Source organism: Euprymna scolopes, chromosome 46 (genome assembly GCF_053919585.1).
Source record: "Euprymna scolopes isolate OS-2025 chromosome 46, ASM5391958v1, whole genome shotgun sequence".
In the NCBI taxonomy this organism is placed as follows: domain Eukaryota; kingdom Metazoa; phylum Mollusca; class Cephalopoda; order Sepiida; family Sepiolidae; genus Euprymna; species Euprymna scolopes.
The window spans coordinates 128,387,185-128,406,879 of NC_136527.1; the positions used below are offsets into that span (position 1 = coordinate 128,387,185).

Here is a 19,695-nt window from a genome sequence, read left to right on the forward strand (position 1 = left end):
CCACATTTCATATTTTCCATGAACTATTTCTTGACCACATTTCATATTTTCGATGAACTATTTCTTGACCACATTTCATATTTTACCATAAACTATTTCTTGACCACATTTCATATTTTACCATAAACTATTTCTTGACCACATTTCATATTTTACCATGAAATATTTTTTAACCACATTTCATATTTTATCATGAACTATTTCTTAACCACATTTCATATTTTATCATGAACTATTTCTTAACCACATTTCATATTTTACCATGAAATATTTCTTTACCACATTTCATATTTTACCATGAACTATTTCTGGACCACATTTAATATTTTACCTTGAACTATTTCTTAACGACATTTCATATTTTATCAAGAAATATTTCTTAACCACATTTCATATTTTCCATGAACTATTTCTTGACCACATTTCATATTTTCGATGAACTATTTCTTGACCACATTTCATATTTTCCCATGAAATATTTCTTAACCACATTTCATATTTTATCATGAACTATTTCTTGACCACATTTCATATTTTACCATAAACTATTTCTTGACCACATTTCATATTTTCCCATGATATATTTGTTAACCACATTTCATATTTTATCATGAACTATTTCTTAACCACATTTCATATTTTATCATGAACTATTTCTTAACCACATTTCATATTTTATCATGAACTATTTCTTAACCACATTTCATATTTTATCATGAACTATTTCTTAACCACATTTCATATTTTCCCATGAAATATTTCTTAACCACATTTCATATTTTATCATGAACTATTTCTTGACCACATTTCATATTTTACCATAAACTATTTCTTGACCACATTTCATATTTTATCATGAACTATTTCTTAACCACATTTCATATTTTACCATGAAATATTTCTTTACCACATTTCATATTTTACCATGAACTATTTCTGGACCACATTTAATATTTTACCTTGAACTATTTCTTAACCAGATTTCATATTTTATCATGAAATATTTCTTAACCACATTTTATATTTTACCATGAACTATTTCTTGACCACATTTAATATTTTATCATGAACTATTTCTTAACCACATTTCATATTTTATCCTGAACTATTTCTTGACCACATTTCATATTTTCCATGAAATATTTCTTAACCCCATTTCATATTTTACCACGAACTATTTTTTAACCACGTTTAATATTTTATCATGAACTATTTCTTGACCACATTTCATATTTTATCACGAACTATTTTTTAACCACATTTCATATTTTACCATGAACTATTTCTTGACCACATTTCATATTTTATGATGAACTGTTTCTTTACCACATTTCATATTTTATCATGAACTATTTTTTGACCATATTTCATATTTACTTTTTCTTAACCACATTTCATATTTTACTATGATTATTTACCCCGAGTTCATTGTCTCTTATAGTTTTATATTTTTTATTTTTCTATAAATGAATTTTAATCCCGATTATATTGACTGTTATAGTGTATTTGCTTTATGGTTCCGGGCTCAGATCAAGTTATTAAGTTAAATCCATGTCCAAGGGACCTATTTCTAAAATTTCAAGTTTTATACCGAAAATTGGCAGAGAAGTTTGGTAGAGTTCTCAAACATCAAATCATTGAACTTTGACCCCTTAACAGCCAAATTGCTGGCCGAAGACAGACAGACACTTTCACTTTTATAGATATATAGATATATGGTTTCGCCTACATTAAAAAAAAATGTAATGGCTGAGACCGATTGCAGGCCATTAAACAGTTAGCATGACCTTCTTTTGGTGCAACTCTGGCTTCGGGAAATATCGTGGAGCGTCATATATATATATATATATATATGATGATTGCAACGTCTTGTCAGACGAGTGCCACTCTCTCAGGTATTTAAATTCCATGAGCCTTGGAAAAAATCGATAATTGGTCTAACTTAATTTATTAAAAAAAAAAAATTGTAATCTATTTTTACTAATAAGTAATTTTTAATGATTTAAGGTGGTTTATATTTATTAAATTTAAACCAACGTTTATGAATGTAATAGTGTGGTTGCATTTTTTATATCTTCATATTTTAAAATTTTTAGGGTCTCTTTTGTACATAGTGCACAGAATTTATCTCCTGGTTTATATGGTTTGCAATATATATCAAAAATGAAAAATATTACAATGAAGCCCTAAAAACTCTGAATATAATTCGCAAATTAAATTCATAAATAAAAATGATAGAAACATAAACTGCATTGAAAATAAACCTATTAAGAGCGTAATAACATATAATATGGCAATGTCTTCCCGTATGCGAGTTAAGAAAAATAACCAAGAGACAAAAAAAAAAAAACCAGACCACAAATATTAGATAATAATACAAATAAACAGCAAACCAAAACCCGTAAACGTAAGAATAGACATAAGGAGACCCTATGGTTCAACCCTCCATATTCAAAAAGCCTAGAGACAAACATAGCCAGAGAATTTTTTTAAAATATTAGATAAGAACTTTAAAGCCCTCCATAGATATAATAAAATTTTCAATAAGAACACAATCAAAGTCTCTTACTCTACTATGCCTAACCTTCATCAGAAAATAATTAGCTCTAATAATAAGAAAATTAATAAACTACAAAATACAACTATACAAAATATATCAGACTGTAACTGTAGAAGAAAAAATAAATGTCCCCTACAAGGCTCATGTAAAATTAAAAATGTTATCTATAGCTGCACAGTATCAAAAACTCCAAATCTACAAGAACCTATTAACAGCCATAACTCAACTACCAGATTAAATAATGACACCAACTTAAACCAATCTACCGATCAATTACAAACAAACCCACCATATAATAATCCAGCACCAGACCTAACGGAAAATAATCACAATAAGCAAGAGGAAATATATTTGGTTCCACATCTGGCCTAATAAAACATAGAATTTCAACGCACAAACATTCTTTTAAAAATAACTCTCTGTCAAACCAAACTACTCTATCCAACTATATTTGGCAACTAAAAACTAGCAATATTTCTTCAAAATTTGCTGACGAGGAGACCATGCTTATTAAAAAACTATATGTAATAATTGTTGTACGTAACTTGATGTCTACCACAATAAAAAGCATTGTTTTCCGAAACGATCGTACAGATAATTGATTTTGTTGTTGTTCCTTCTTATGAAACGGATTTTTAATTTAATTATAATTTGATTTTTAATTTAAAATTATCAATCACATTACTTAATATATATATATATATATATATATATATATATATATATATATATATATATATATATATATATATATATATATGATTGCAACGTCTTGTCAGACGAGTGCCACTCTCTCAGGCACTTAAATTCCATGAGCCCAAAAATGACTTCCATCGCCACAGGGCCATTTTAATAGACAAATGCCTCAGGGAGTAACTGTACACAGATGATGTTACAGAGTGTTAGCTTTGTACGACAGTTAAGTCTCTTTCTCGATTCGAAACGTTGATATCAAGCAACAAGCAAGAGCAAGATAGCCAGCAACAAGTTAAACTCCAGCTTAATGCGGGTACTGGTCTCCCGCTTTATGTTTTTTTTTAAATTAGAGATTTGCTTCACCTAGAAAGGTTGCCATCACCACAGCTTACAGGAGCCCTCTCCACCCCAACACACACATACATACACACACAAAGACACACAGTGCTAGTTGGCCGTTGACCCTGAAAATGGGTTAATTCGCCCTTTGGAAGGTCTTGTTTTTAATTCTTTGGGGAGACTAGCCACCCTCTTCACCAAACAAGTTTGGTGGGGGAACCAGTTTAGTCGCCGGTGACCCGACCATGAGACAGGTAGTACTGGGTTACATGATACCAGTAGCATATAACATGACCTGGCATGAAAATATATATATATATATATATATATATATATATATATATATATATATATATATATAGTAGCATTTCAGCCCGGCGTTGAACAAAAAATAGGCTTTGTGACTTAGTGGGTGATGCCCTTTTCTCTTCCCTGCAACCTCTCTCCCACAGGACAGACGTTGTGAGCCTGTGCTTGTTTTATCGTTACTAACATGGTAGGTGCTCGTCTGAACTCGAATCTCTGGTCCTTCCTCGCCAATCTTTCACAAAAAACACCTGTCTAGCTGAAACCACTGTCAAAAATTTTCCCCACTCCTTATCTATGCCAAAATCAAAACGTAGATTCCATGAACAAAGCTTCTTTCTTAGAAGTGCCCGCCCGTGAAACTCTGTTCCGGTTGCCTGTTTCCCACCTGACTACAACCTGGATGCCTTCAAGTCCAATGTGAACAAATTCCTGATGAACCGCCTCCTTAAGTAAGACACTTTATCAGATCTCCAACACTAACGTACTGTACACACAATAACCCTTATCCCCGAGTGGCTCCTGGGCCTTGATAAGTGGTGACTACCTAGTAAAAAATTATATCTTTAACAGTTTTATTTTTATTTCAGGTATCGATTTTTTCCAAGGTGCTCCAACCTGGGAACAACACAGAATAGTCGCACGTTTACATTCCCAAACTTTTTGGCAGCAGTATCACCATTTTCTAAGTAAGGAAGTTTTGAGAGTTTTTATACATTCCCTTATTGATGTCAAAGGTTATTACAAAACAGCGAAGTCACCTGTTATAGAATTGATGGTAAGAAAAATCAAGAATTTTTTTTTTTTTTTTTTAACACATGTTCACCCCATATCGCCACTTGGACGTAGGGGCCTACTATTCAGGAACCATGTCTAGAAAAGACAGGTAATCTCCAAAAATACCGTTAGGGCTTACAACATGGCCGCCAGAAGAGTCACGTGATCGGGTTGATCCAAAACATGAATCGTGCAAATGGAAAACGCAGCCTTGAAGGCAAACTTTGACAAACAATCACAATTTGTTTGTATTTAATTTTTTGTTGATATAATGTTGTTATAAAAATAGGCAAACTTTGAGAAACAATCTTAGGTTGTTTTTAGTTAAAACAGTGTTTATAAAAAGTATTTTATTCAGAACAAACAAGTGGTCGACTAGGTGTATCAGAATTTTAGGCGCAATTTTTGACACCCCCAACAAAAAACTGCGAATAAAATATATAAAACTCGTAATTTCTGTTTTTAAAGTGGGTTGTCAATTTTCTTTATGAAATATACTTCCAAAATAAACTATTACAGTCGTTTAAAACATAATAGAAGTATTATTTTTTATTTTTTAAAAACAATGTTTACAAAATGTCTACGCACGTGAAAGAGTCGGCCCAAATAAATTTTGTGAGCTAATTTGTTGCATCGCCTCCATCTCTTCTGTCTAAATTTATAAAATGAAAATTAAAAATATAAACTGTTTTTTTTTACATCATATTTTTATAACATTACATCTTAAAAAAAATGAACACCTTGTTTTAAATACCATTTTTATGAAAAACTCTGAATAAAATATTTTTTATAAACACTGTTTCAAAAAACAAACAAACTGTGATTGTTTCTCAACAAAAAATTAAATGACCGTTCTAAATAAATTATTTATTATTATGATATTGAAAAACTGTTTTTGTACTTAATTATTATGCTTGTTTGTCAAAGTTTGCTTTAAATTTGCGTTTTCCGGTTTCGTAATACGGCGATTCATGTTTTGGATCAACCGGATCACGTGACTCTTCTGGCGGCCATATTGTAAGCCCTAACGGTATTTTTGGAGATTACCAAAAGACAAGCATGGTATTTATTTATACTACATTTAAACTTCTGCATATCAGTACAGCCAGGGAAGCTGGCAGCAGGAAGGGAATTCCAGAGTCTAGCTGTTTGAGGGAAGAAAACATTTTTTTATTTAATCTTTTTTTTTTTTTTAAATACATTTTCACCCCTCCACCACTTGGACGTAAGGGGCTACTATTTGGGATCATGTCTAGGAAAGATTAACAAGATATTTGTTTATATTACATTTACACTTCTGCATATCAGTACAGCAAGAGAAGCCGGCAGCAGGAAGGGAATGCCAAAGTCTAGCTGTTTGAGGGAAGAAAACATTTTTGAATTTAATCTTTTTTTTTAAATACATGTTCACCCCTTACAAAGCAAATCGCCACTTGGACGTAAGGGCCTACTATTTAGGAACCATGTCTAGAAAAGACAAGCATGGTATTTATTTATATTACATTTAAACTTCTGCACATAAGTACAGCCAACGAAGCAGGCAGCAGGAAGGGAATTCCAGAGTCTAGCTGTTTGAGGGGAGAAAACATTTTTTTATTTAAACTTTTTTTTTTTTAACACATGTTTAGCCCTTATAAAGACTCTGGAATTCCATCCCTGCTGCCTGCTTCGCTGGCTGTACTTATATGCAGAAGTTTAAATGTAATATAAATAAATACCATGTGTTAAAAAAAAAAGATTAAATAAAAAAAATGTTTTTGTTTTCCTGTTTTATGCAACTATTTTTATTTTTTTTTAATTTAATGAACAATTAAATTTATATGCTAGTGTGACTCAAATATCAACTTTTCTGTATTTATTTGTTTTCCTATTTTATGTAACTGGTTTTAATTTTTTATTCCTAACTAAATACATTCATATGCTAGTCAGAATGAAATATCGATTTTTATGTATTTGTTTTCCTGTTTTATGCAACTCTTTTTATCTTTTATTAATTTAATGAACAAGTAAATTCATATACTAGTCGGAATCAAATATCCACCTTTTTGTATTTATTTGTTTTCCTATTTTATGTAACTGGTTTTAATTTTTTTATTCATTAGTAAATAAATTCATATGCTAGTCAGAATGAAATATCGATTTTTATGAGTTTGTTTTCTTGTTTTATGCAACTTTTTTATTTTTTATTTTGGTAATGAACAATTAAATTTATATGCTAGTTGGAATCAAATATCCACCTTTTTGTATTTATTTGTTTTCCTATTTTATGTAACTGGTCTTAATTTTTTTTATTCCTAACTAAATAAATTCATATGCTAGTAAGAATAAAATATCGATTTTTATGTATTTGTTTTGCTGTTTTATGCAACTTTTTTTATTAATTGCAACTGGTTTCAATATTTTATTCATTAAATGAACAAATAAAGTTTTTTTTTTTTTTTTTTACATATGCTAGTCAGAATGAAATATCGATTTTACTATATTTTATTCGTTTTCTTAATTTTATACAATTTTTTAAATTTTTTAAGGGCAAAAATCTTGATCTTCTCTACGAGGATGTTGAATTCCGTCAGATACCCTGCAGCAGTTTTAATGGATACGGAACCGCCCGAGGAATTGCGAAGCTGTATGGGATCATTGCCAATGGCGGGGTCTATGAAAATAAAAGATTATTTAAAGAATCGACCATAAAGACTTTCGATCAGGCGCTTCTGCAACGAAGGGACGCTGTCTTTGGCAACTTTCTGAACCTTGAACGTGGATTGATAATTTTTGCTTTACCCCTGGTAAGCACAAACTCTCTCACACACACTATATATATATATATATATATATATATATATATATATATATATATATATATATATACACACATATACATACATGCACATATATATATATCTACATACATACACATATATATACATACAGACATATACATACACATACATGCATATATACATACACACACACATATATATATACATACACATATATATACATAAACACACATATATATATACATATACACATATATATATACACACACATATATATATACTTACACATATATATATACATATACACATATATATATATGCATGCACATATATATACACGCACATATATATATACACATATATATACATACAGACATATACATACACATACATGCATATATACATACACACACACATATATATATACATACACATATATAGACATAAACACACACATATATATATATACTTACACATATATATACATATACACATATATATATATGCATGCACATATATATATACACACGCACATATATATATATATATATATATATATACACATATATATACATACACAAAAAAAAGCAAGCTGACTCCTTCAGTTTTGGACATATATATACATACACATATATATATACATACACATATATATATACATACACATATATATTTATTTATATATATACATACGCATATATATATACATGCATATATATACATATATATACATACACACACACATATATATATACATGCATATATATACATATATATACATACAAACACATATATGTATATATATACATACACATATATATATACATACACATATATATATATGCATATACACATATTTATACACACACACACATATATATATACATTCACATATATATACATACACACGTATATATAGATACATACACATATATATATATACACACACTTATATATACATACACACATATATATATATAATATATATATACATACACATATATATATACACAAAAAAAAAGCAAGCAGACTCCTTCAGTTTTGGACATGTTTATGTGTATGTATGTGTGTGTTGGGGTGGAGAAGGCTCCCGTAAGCCGTGGTGTAGGCAACATTTTTAGGAGAAGCAAATCTCTGATTAAAAAAAAACATAAACGGGAGACCCGTACCCGCATTAAGCTGGTCTGCAGTTTAAATTGTTGCTGGCTATCTTGCTCTTGCTTGTTGCTGGATCTCAACATTTTGAACCGAGAGAAAGACATAGCTCTCGTATAAAGCTAAAACTCTGTAACATTATCTTTGTATAGATACTCCCTCAGGTATTTGGACTCATGTCTGAGAGAGTGGCACTCATCTGACAAAACGTTGCAATCATCATTATGTGGACCAGGCGCGAACGCAGACCCCACAATTTTAATGAACCACAGTTCTGCCAGATCAAACATACCCATTCCTGTGTCTCGGTACATCTTCTATCATTATATGTAATCAGTTTTTTAAAATAGTCAACCATATAGGAGCCTATTCGACCACACACACACACACACACACACACACACACACACACACACACACACACACACAGCTTTATATTATATATATATATATATATATATATGTTATATATATGCATATATATATGTTATATATATGTATATATGTGTGTATATATATGTATATATATATATATATATATATATATATATATACTCGTGTGTCAGGTCATGTCATATGCTACTGGTACCATGTAATGCAGTACTACCTGGCTCATGGTCGGGTCACCGGCGACTAAACTGATTCCCCTAATAGACTTGTCTGGTGAGGAGGGTGGCTAGTCTCTCTGAAGGATTAAAAAGTGTGTGGTTGTGTGTATGTATGTGTGTGCTGGGGTGGAGAGGACTCCCGTAAGCCGTGGTGAAGGCAACATTTTTAGGAGAAGTAAATCTCTGATTAAAAAAAACATAAAACGGGATATATATATATGAGCAAACAGTTAATAAAATATGTAAAAAAACACTTTGAAATGAGTTAAAAACATATTTAATCTGAAAAGTAAACACTAGATAAATGGATAGCCCTTAATCCGTGGAGTCTCGAAGAAATACTCTCCTTCTCTTCAGAGGGTAGGAATTAGCAAAATGCAGGATCGGATTTTGCATGCAGAAGTATTTGATGAAACAACAAGTAAGTCAAAGAGCTTACTTGAAAACAAAATAAGTTAAGCAGAGGGAATATGGTAAAGAAAAAGGTGATTACACGTGAATGGATAGTCTGGTTGAAGATAAAAAATCCAGTGACGGTAAAATCCAAATGTAAAACTTCAAGAAAGTTAAAAGAATTTCCATTTGTACAAGTAAAATCCAAAGACATCCCGTAATTGGAAGAAGATGGTCCATAATAATCCAAAGGCAGAAATCCATGGAATAATTCACAAAAATGTGTACAAGGAAAAAAATAATATTAATAAAAGAAAAATAAGATGTGCTTTTCACTCTAGATCTAGGAAGAAAAAGGAGAGAGAGAAAAAAATGATAAAGTTAAATATAAAATAAAAAATTTACGAGCAAACATTTAATAAAACATGTTAAAAAAAAAGTTATCTCAGCCAGATGTAAAAGCTCGATAAAACCAAATAGGAGATAGAGCTTATAATAAGAGCAAACAGTTAATAAAATATGTTAAAAAACACTTTGAAAAAGAGTTAGAAACATACTTAATTTGAAAACGAAACACTTGATAAGTGGATAGTCCTTAATCCGCGGAGTTTCGAAGGTAAGCAGAGGGAATATGGTGATTATTTATCTTCCACCAGACTATCCATTCACGTGTAATCATCTTTTTCTTCACCATATTCCCTCTGCTTCACTTTTTTGTTTACAAGTAAGATCTTTGACTTACTTGTTGTTTCATCAAATACTTTTGCATGCAAAATCCGATCCCGCATTTTGCTAATTCATACCCTCTGATGAGAAGGAAAGTATTTCTCCCCAACCCCGAATAGGGATCTCCCTGCTTGTTTTCGGTTCCCCGGAAAACAGTGGGGGGGGGGATCTAGTTACTTAGAGTAGTAAAGGAGGGTCTTACTAATAACCCAGTAGGTCGTATATTTTAATTTTTGAATTGAACTTTTTGACTAGTTTTCCCCACTCATCGAACTTTTTACCTGTAATTCAAAAACTTTTTTTATAATGAAATTGAACTTTATTTTCTTACACACGCACACACACACACACACACACACACACACACACACACACACACACACACACACACACACACACACACACACACACACACACAAATGCATACACAACATACAGATATTTTCTTTATACCAATTGTAAATATGTTATTTATACTCTAAACGATGGGGATTCAGTAGCTAGATTAAGATCCATAGAGTGAATGAGGTATTGTGGTAAATGTTGCCAGTCAAGAGTGAGACTCCAAAGTCATCTTTCAAACATTTGGCATATAGTCACAAAGACCCTGAACCCACCCCCTCCCTAATTGTGTTGTTTGTTATTTTTGTTCATTTCTGACAGCAATAAAATATATAAGATCAAAGTGTAGTATCTGCCGGAACAGATACTGCAAGCAAAGACCCTATGTGGGGGCGACCCCACATATAAGACCTTAGTCAATGTAGGGGCAACCCTTCATACCAATTGTCACTATCCAGCTCCCCTACTCCCCGGGGAGTTGGTCCCTATTTCTCCTTCACTCCTCACATTAAAAATCAGCCTTGTGCCTAATTTGCTCAGTGGGGGAGCAAATAAATACCTGGCCTTCGGGCTGGGATCAAAGTGTAGTATCTGTTCTGGCAGATATTGCAAGCAAAGACCATATGTGGGGGCAACTCCACATATAAGATCTAGGTGTCCCCTACTCCCCGGGGAGTTGGTCTTCATTTCCCCTTCACTCTTCACATTAAAAATCAGCCTTGTGCCTAATTTGCTCAGTGGGGGAGCAAATAAATACCTGGCCTTCGGGCTGGGATCAAAGTGTAGTATCTGTTCTGGCAGATATTGCAAGCAAAGACCATATGTGGGGGCAACTCCACATATAAGATCTAGGTGCCCCTACTCCCCGGGGAGTTGGTCTTCATTTCCCCTTCACTCCTCACATTAAAAATCAGCCTTGTGCCTAATTTGCTCAGTGGGGGAGCAAATAAATACCGGGCCGAGATCAAAGTGTAGCATCTGTTTTGCAGATGCTACACTTAAGGTAATTTGTCCCAGTCAATGGAAGGGAAAGCCTCTATACTGGGAAAATTGCTCTTTTTGGACCCAACCAGAGTGCCCCTAATTAATAAAATTATTTAATAAAAAAAATCTGTTTTAAACTTAAAGATTTTATTTTATTTATAAAATTATCCGGAAATGATTAAACGATGAAAATAAATCTAAACTGCTAGAAATCATTTTTTTTAATTCCTGTATTTAATTAAAAATAATTTAAACTGCAAGAAATCATTATTTTAAATTCCTGTATTTAATTAAAAATAATCTAAACTGCTAGAAATCATTTTTTTAAATTCCTGTACTTAATTAAAAATAATTTAAACAGCTAGAAATCATTTTTTTAAATTCCTGTATTTAATTAAAAATAATTTACACGGCTAAAAATCATTTTTTTAAATTCCTGTATCTAATTAAAAATAATCTAAACTGCTAAAAATCATTATTTCTAAATTCATGTATTTAATTAAAAATAATTTAAACAGCTAGAAATCATTTGTTTAAATTCCTGTATTTAATTAAAAATAATCTAAACAGCTAAAAATTATTTTTTTAACTTCCTGTATCTAATTAAAAATAATCTAAACTGCTAGAAAACATTATTTTTAAATTCCTGTATTTAATTAAAAATAAATCTAAACTGCTAGAAATCATTTTTTTAAATTCCTGTATTTAATTAAAAATAATCTAAACTGCTAAAAATCATTTTTTTAAATTCCTGTATTTAATTAAAAATAATTTACACAGCTAGAAATCATTATTTTTAAATTCATGTATTAAAGTAAAAATAATCTAAACTGCTAGAAACCAATTTTTTTAAATTCCTGTAGTTAATTAAAAATAATCTAAACAGCTAAAAATCATTTTTTTTTTAAATTCCTGTATTTAATTAAAAATAATTTACACAGCTAAAAATCATTTTTTTAAATTCCTGTATTTAATTAAAAATAATCTAAACAGCTAAAAATCATTTTTTTAAATTCCTGTATTTAATTAAAAATAATCTAAACCGCTAAAAATCATTTTTTTAAATTCCTGTATTTAATTAAAAATAATCTTAACTGCTAGAAATCATTGTTTTAAATTCCTGTATTTAATTAAAAATAATCTAAACTGCTAGAAATCATTTTTTTAAATTCCTGTATTTAATTAAAAATAATCTAAACAGCTAAAAATCATCTTTTTAAATTCCTGTATTTAATTAAAAATAATCTAAACAGCTAAAAATCATTTTTTTAAATTCCTGTATTTAATTAAAAATAATCTAAACAGCTAAAAATGATGTTTTTAAATTCCTGTATTTAATTAAAAATAATCTAAACAGCTAAAAATGATTTTTTTAAATTCCTGTATTGAATTAAAAATAATCTAAACAGCTAAAAATCATTTTTTTTAAATCCCTGTATTTAATTAAAAATAATCTAAACAACTAAAAATAATTTTTTTAAATTCCTGTATTTAATTAAAAATAATCTAGACAGCTAAAAATCATTTTTTTTAATTCCTGTATTTAATTAAAAATAAATCTAAACTGCTAGAAATCATTTTTTAAATTCCTGTATTTAATTAAAAATAATCTAAACAGCTAAAAATCATTTTTTAAATTCCTGTATTTATTTAAAAATAATTTACACAGCTAAAAATCATCTTTTACAGTCCTGTATTGTATGTACAATAATTTAAAATGCTAGAAATCATTTTTTTACATTGCTGTATGTAATGAAAATAATTTAAACAGCTAAAAATCATTTTTTTAAATTCCTGTATATAATTAAAAATAATCTAAACTGCTAGAAATCATATTTTTAAATTCATGTATTTAATTAAAAATAATTAAAACTGCTAAAAATCATTTTTTAAATTCCTGTATTCAATTAAAAATAATTTAAACTGCTAAAAATCATTTTTAAATTCCTGTATTTAATTAAAAATAATTTAAACTGCTAGGAATCATTTTTTAAATTCCTGTATTTAATTAAAAATTATTTAAACTGCTAGAAATCATTTGTTTAAATTCCTGTATTTAATTAAAAATAATTTAAACTGCTCAAAATCATTTTTTTAAATGCCTGTATTTAATTAAAAATAATCTAAACAGCTAAAAATCATTTTTTAAAATTCCTGTATTTAATTAAAAATAATCTAAACAGCTAAAAATGATGTTTTTAAATTCCTGTATTTAATTAAAAATAATCTAAACTGCTAGAAATCATTTTTTTAAATTCCTGTATTTAATTAAAAATAATCTAAACTGCAAAAACCATTTTTTAAATTCCTGTATTTAATTAAAAATAATTTACACAGCTAGAAATCATTATTTTTAAATTCATGTATTAAAGTAAAAATAATCTAAACTGCTAGAAACCAATTTTTTAAATTCCTGTATTCAATTAAAAATAATTTAAACTGCTAGAAATCATTTTTTAAATTCCTGTATTTAATTAAAAATAATTTAAACTGCTAGAAATAATTTTTTTAAATTCCTGTATATAATTAAAAATAATCTAAACAGCTAAAAATCATTTTTTTAAATTCCTGTATTTAATTAAAACTAATCTAAACAGCTAAAAATAATTTTTAAAAATTCCTGTATTTAATTAAAAATAATCTAAACAGCTAAAAATCATTTTTTAAATTCCTGTATTTAATTAAAAATAATTTACACAGCTAAAAATCATTTTTTTAAATTCCTGTATTTAATGTAAAATAATTTAAACTGCTAGAAATCATTTTTTTAAATTCCTGTATTTAATTAAAATAATTTAAACTGCTAAAAATCATTTTTTTAAATGCCTGTATATTATTAAAAATAATCTAAACTGCTAGAAATCATTTTTTTAAATTCCTGTATTTAATTAAAAATAATTTAAACTGCTAAAAATGATTTTTTTAAATTCCTGTATTTAATTAAAAATAATCTAAACAGCTAAAAATCATTTTTTAAAATTCCTGTATTTAATTAAAAATAATCTAAACAGCTAAAAATCATTTTTTTAAATTCCTGTATTTAATTAAAAATAATTTAAACTGTTAGAAATCATTTTTTTAAATTCCTGTATTTAATTAAAAATAATTTAAACTGCTAGAAATCATTTTTTAAATTCCTGTATTTAATTAAAAATAATTTAAACTGTTAGAAATCATTTTTTTAAATTCCTGTATTTAATTAAAAATAATCTAAACAGCTAAAAATCATTTTTTGAATTCCTGTATTTAATTAAAAATAATTTACACAGCTAGAAATCATTTTTTTAAATTCCTGTATTTAATGTAAAATGATTTAAACTGCTAGAAATCATTTTTTTAAATTCCTGTATTTAATTAAAATAATTTAAACAGCTAAAAATCATTTTTTTAAATTCCTGTATTTAATTAAAAATAATCTAAACTGCTAGAAATCATTGTTTTAAATTCCTGTATTTAATTAAAAATAAATCTAAACTGCTAGAAATCATTGTTTTAAATTCCTGTATTTAATTAAAAATAATTTACACAGCTAAAAATCATTTTTTTTAAATTCCTGTATTTAATTAAAAATAATCTAAACTGCTAAAAATCATTTTTTTAAATTCCTGTATTTAATTAAAAATAATCTAAACAGCTAAAAATAATTTTTTAAATTCCTGTATTTAATTAAAAATAATTTACACAGCTAAAAATCATCTTTTAAAGTCCTGTATTGTATGTAAAATAATTTAAACTGCTAGAAATCATTTTTTTTAATTCCTGTATGTAATTAAAATAATTTAAACAGCTAAAAATCATTTTTTTAAATTCCTGTATATAATTAAAAATAATCTAAACTGCTAGAAATCATTTTTTTAAATTCATGTATTTAATTAAAAATAATTTAAACTGCTAAAAATCATTTTTTAAATTCCTGTATTCAATTAAAAATAATTTAAACTGCTAAAAATCATTTTTAAATTCCTGTATTTAATTAAAAATAATTTAAACTGCTAGGAATCATTTTTTAAATTCCTGTATTTAATTAAAAATTATTTAAACTGCTAGAAATCATTTGTTTAAATTCCTGTATTTAATTAAAAATAATTTAAACTGCTCAAAATCATTTTTTTAAATGCCTGTATTTAATTAAAAATAATCTAAACAGCTTAAAATGATTTTTTTAAATTCCTGTATTTAATTAAAAATAATCTAAACTGCTAGAAATCATTTTTTTAAATTCCTGTATTTAATTAAAAATAATTTAAACAGCTAAAAATGATTTTTTTAAATTCCTGTATTTAATTAAAAATAATCTAAACTGCTAAAAATCATATTTTTAAATTCATGTATTTAATTAAAAATAATTAAAACTGCTAAAAATCATTTTTTAAATTCCTGTATTCAATTAAAAATAATTTAAACTGCTAAAAATCATTTTTAAATTCCTGTATTTAATTAAAAATAATTTAAACTGCTAGGAATCATTTTTTAAATTCCTGTATTTAATTAAAAATTATTTAAACTGCTAGAAATCATTTGTTTAAATTCCTGTATTTAATTAAAAATAATTTAAACTGCTCAAAATCATTTTTTTAAATGCCTGTATTTAATTAAAAATAATCTAAACAGCTAAAAATCATTTTTTAAAATTCCTGTATTTAATTAAAAATAATCTAAACAGCTAAAAATGATGTTTTTAAATTCCTGTATTTAATTAAAAATAATCTAAACTGCTAGAAATCATTTTTTTAAATTCCTGTATTTAATTAAAAATAATCTAAACTGCAAAAACCATTTTTTAAATTCCTGTATTTAATTAAAAATAATTTACACAGCTAGAAATCATTATTTTTAAATTCATGTATTAAAGTAAAAATAATCTAAACTGCTAGAAACCAATTTTTTAAATTCCTGTATTCAATTAAAAATAATTTAAACTGCTAGAAATCATTTTTTAAATTCCTGTATTTAATTAAAAATAATTTAAACTGCTAAAAATCATTTTTTTAAATTCCTGTATATAATTAAAAATAATCTAAACAGCTAAAAATCATTTTTTTAAATTCCTGTATTTAATTAAAACTAATCTAAACAGCTAAAAATAATTTTTAAAAATTCCTGTATTTAATTAAAAATAATCTAAACAGCTAAAAATCATTTTTTAAATTCCTGTATTTAATTAAAAATAATTTACACAGCTAAAAATCATTTTTTTAAATTCCTGTATTTAATGTAAAATAATTTAAACTGCTAGAAATCATTTTTTTAAATTCCTGTATTTAATTAAAATAATTTAAACTGCTAAAAATCATTTTTTTAAATGCCTGTATATTATTAAAAATAATCTAAACTGCTAGAAATCATTTTTTTAAATTCCTGTATTTAATTAAAAATAATTTAAACTGCTAAAAATGATTTTTTTAAATTCCTGTATTTAATTAAAAATAATCTAAACAGCTAAAAATCATTTTTTAAAATTCCTGTATTTAATTAAAAATAATCTAAACAGCTAAAAATCATTTTTTTAAATTCCTGTATTTAATTAAAAATAATTTAAACTGTTAGAAATCATTTTTTTAAATTCCTGTATTTAATTAAAAATAATTTAAACTGCTAGAAATCATTTTTTAAATTCCTGTATTTAATTAAAAATAATTTAAACTGTTAGAAATCATTTTTTTAAATTCCTGTATTTAATTAAAAATAATCTAAACAGCTAAAAATCATTTTTTGAATTCCTGTATTTAATTAAAAATAATTTACACAGCTAGAAATCATTTTTTTAAATTCGTGTATTTAATGTAAAATGATTTAAACTGCTAGAAATCATTTTTTTAAATTCCTGTATTTAATTAAAATAATTTAAACAGCTAAAAATCATTTTTTTAAATTCCTGTATTTAATTAAAAATAATCTAAACTGCTAGAAATCATTGTTTTAAATTCCTGTATTTAATTAAAAATAAATCTAAACTGCTAGAAATCATTGTTTTAAATTCCTGTATTTAATTAAAAATAATTTACACAGCTAAAAATCATTTTTTTTAAATTCCTGTATTTAATTAAAAATAATCTAAACTGCTAAAAATCATTTTTTTAAATTCCTGTATTTAATTAAAAATAATCTAAACAGCTAAAAATAATTTTTTAAATTCCTGTATTTAATTAAAAATAATTTACACAGCTAAAAATCATCTTTTAAAGTCCTGTATTGTATGTAAAATAATTTAAACTGCTAGAAATCATTTTTTTTAATTCCTGTATGTAATTAAAATAATTTAAACAGCTAAAAATCATTTTTTTAAATTCCTGTATATAATTAAAAATAATCTAAACTGCTAGAAATCATTTTTTTAAATTCATGTATTTAATTAAAAATAATTTAAACTGCTAAAAATCATTTTTTAAATTCCTGTATTCAATTAAAAATAATTTAAACTGCTAAAAATCATTTTTAAATTCCTGTATTTAATTAAAAATAATTTAAACTGCTAGGAATCATTTTTTAAATTCCTGTATTTAATTAAAAATTATTTAAACTGCTAGAAATCATTTGTTTAAATTCCTGTATTTAATTAAAAATAATTTAAACTGCTCAAAATCATTTTTTTAAATGCCTGTATTTAATTAAAAATAATCTAAACAGCTTAAAATGATTTTTTTAAATTCCTGTATTTAATTAAAAATAATCTAAACTGCTAGAAATCATTTTTTTAAATTCCTGTATTTAATTAAAAATAATTTAAACAGCTAAAAATGATTTTTTTAAATTCCTGTATTTAATTAAAAATAATCTAAACTGCTAGAAATCATATTTTTAAATTCATGTATTTAATTAAAAATAATTAAAACTGCTAAAAATCATTTTTTAAATTCCTGTATTCAATTAAAAATAATTTAAACTGCTAAAAATCATTTTTAAATTCCTGTATTTAATTAAAAATAATTTAAACTGCTAGGAATCATTTTTTAAATTCCTGTATTTAATTAAAAATTATTTAAACTGCTAGAAATCATTTGTTTAAATTCCTGTATTTAATTAAAAATAATTTAAACTGCTCAAAATCATTTTTTTAAATGCCTGTATTTAATTAAAAATAATCTAAACAGCTAAAAATCATTTTTTAAAATTCCTGTATTTAATTAAAAATAATCTAAACAGCTAAAAATGATGTTTTTAAATTCCTGTATTTAATTAAAAATAATCTAAACTGCTAGAAATCATTTTTTTAAATTCCTGTATTTAATTAAAAATAATCTAAACTGCAAAAACCATTTTTTAAATTCCTGTATTTAATTAAAAATAATTTACACAGCTAGAAATCATTATTTTTAAATTCATGTATTAAAGTAAAAATAATCTAAACTGCTAGAAACCAATTTTTTAAATTCCTGTATTCAATTAAAAATAATTTAAACTGCTAGAAATCATTTTTTAAATTCCTGTATTTAATTAAAAATAATTTAAACTGCTAGAAATAATTTTTTTAAATTCCTGTATTTAATTAAAAATAATATAAACAGCTAAAAATAATTTTTTTAAATCCATGTATTTAATTAAAAATAATCTAAACAGCTAAAAATCATTTTTTAAATTCCTGTATTTATTTAAAAATAATTTACACAGCTAAAAATCATCTTTTACAGTCCTGTATTGTATGTACAATAATTTAAAATGCTAGAAATCATTTTTTTAAATTGCTGTATGTAATGAAAATAATTTAAACAGCTAAAAATCATTTTTTTAAATTCCTGTATATAATTAAAAATAATCTAAACTGCTAGAAATCATTTTTTTAAATTCATGTATTTAATTAAAAATAATTAAAACTGCTAAAAATCATTTTTTAAATTCCTGTATTCAATTAAAAATAATTTAAACTGCTAAAAATCATTTTTAAATTCCTGTATTTAATTAAAAATAATTTAAACTGCTAGGAATCATTTTTTAAATTCCTGTATTTAATTAAAAATTATTTAAACTGCTAGAAATCATTTGTTTAAATTCCTGTATTTAATTAAAAATAATTTAAACTGCTCAAAATCAT

At 25.7% G+C, this 19,695-nt stretch overlaps 2 protein-coding genes across 3 annotated transcripts in view; one reads left to right on the forward strand and one right to left on the reverse strand.

The window, feature by feature from the left end:
• Positions 1-19,695, reverse strand: part of LOC145271258 (beta-lactamase domain-containing protein 2-like) — a 376,845-nt gene that overhangs the window by 211,911 nt on the left and 145,239 nt on the right. The window lies entirely within an intron of this gene.
• LOC145271259 (beta-lactamase domain-containing protein 2-like) overlaps positions 1-19,695 on the forward strand; it is a 158,579-nt gene that overhangs the window by 130,899 nt on the left and 7,985 nt on the right. Inside the window, exons 6-7 of the mRNA XM_080126820.1 lie at positions 4,492-4,679; positions 7,207-7,464. Coding sequence (XP_079982946.1) covers positions 4,492-4,679; positions 7,207-7,464 — 446 coding nt within the window. The remainder of the gene's footprint in view (positions 1-4,491; positions 4,680-7,206; positions 7,465-19,695) is intronic.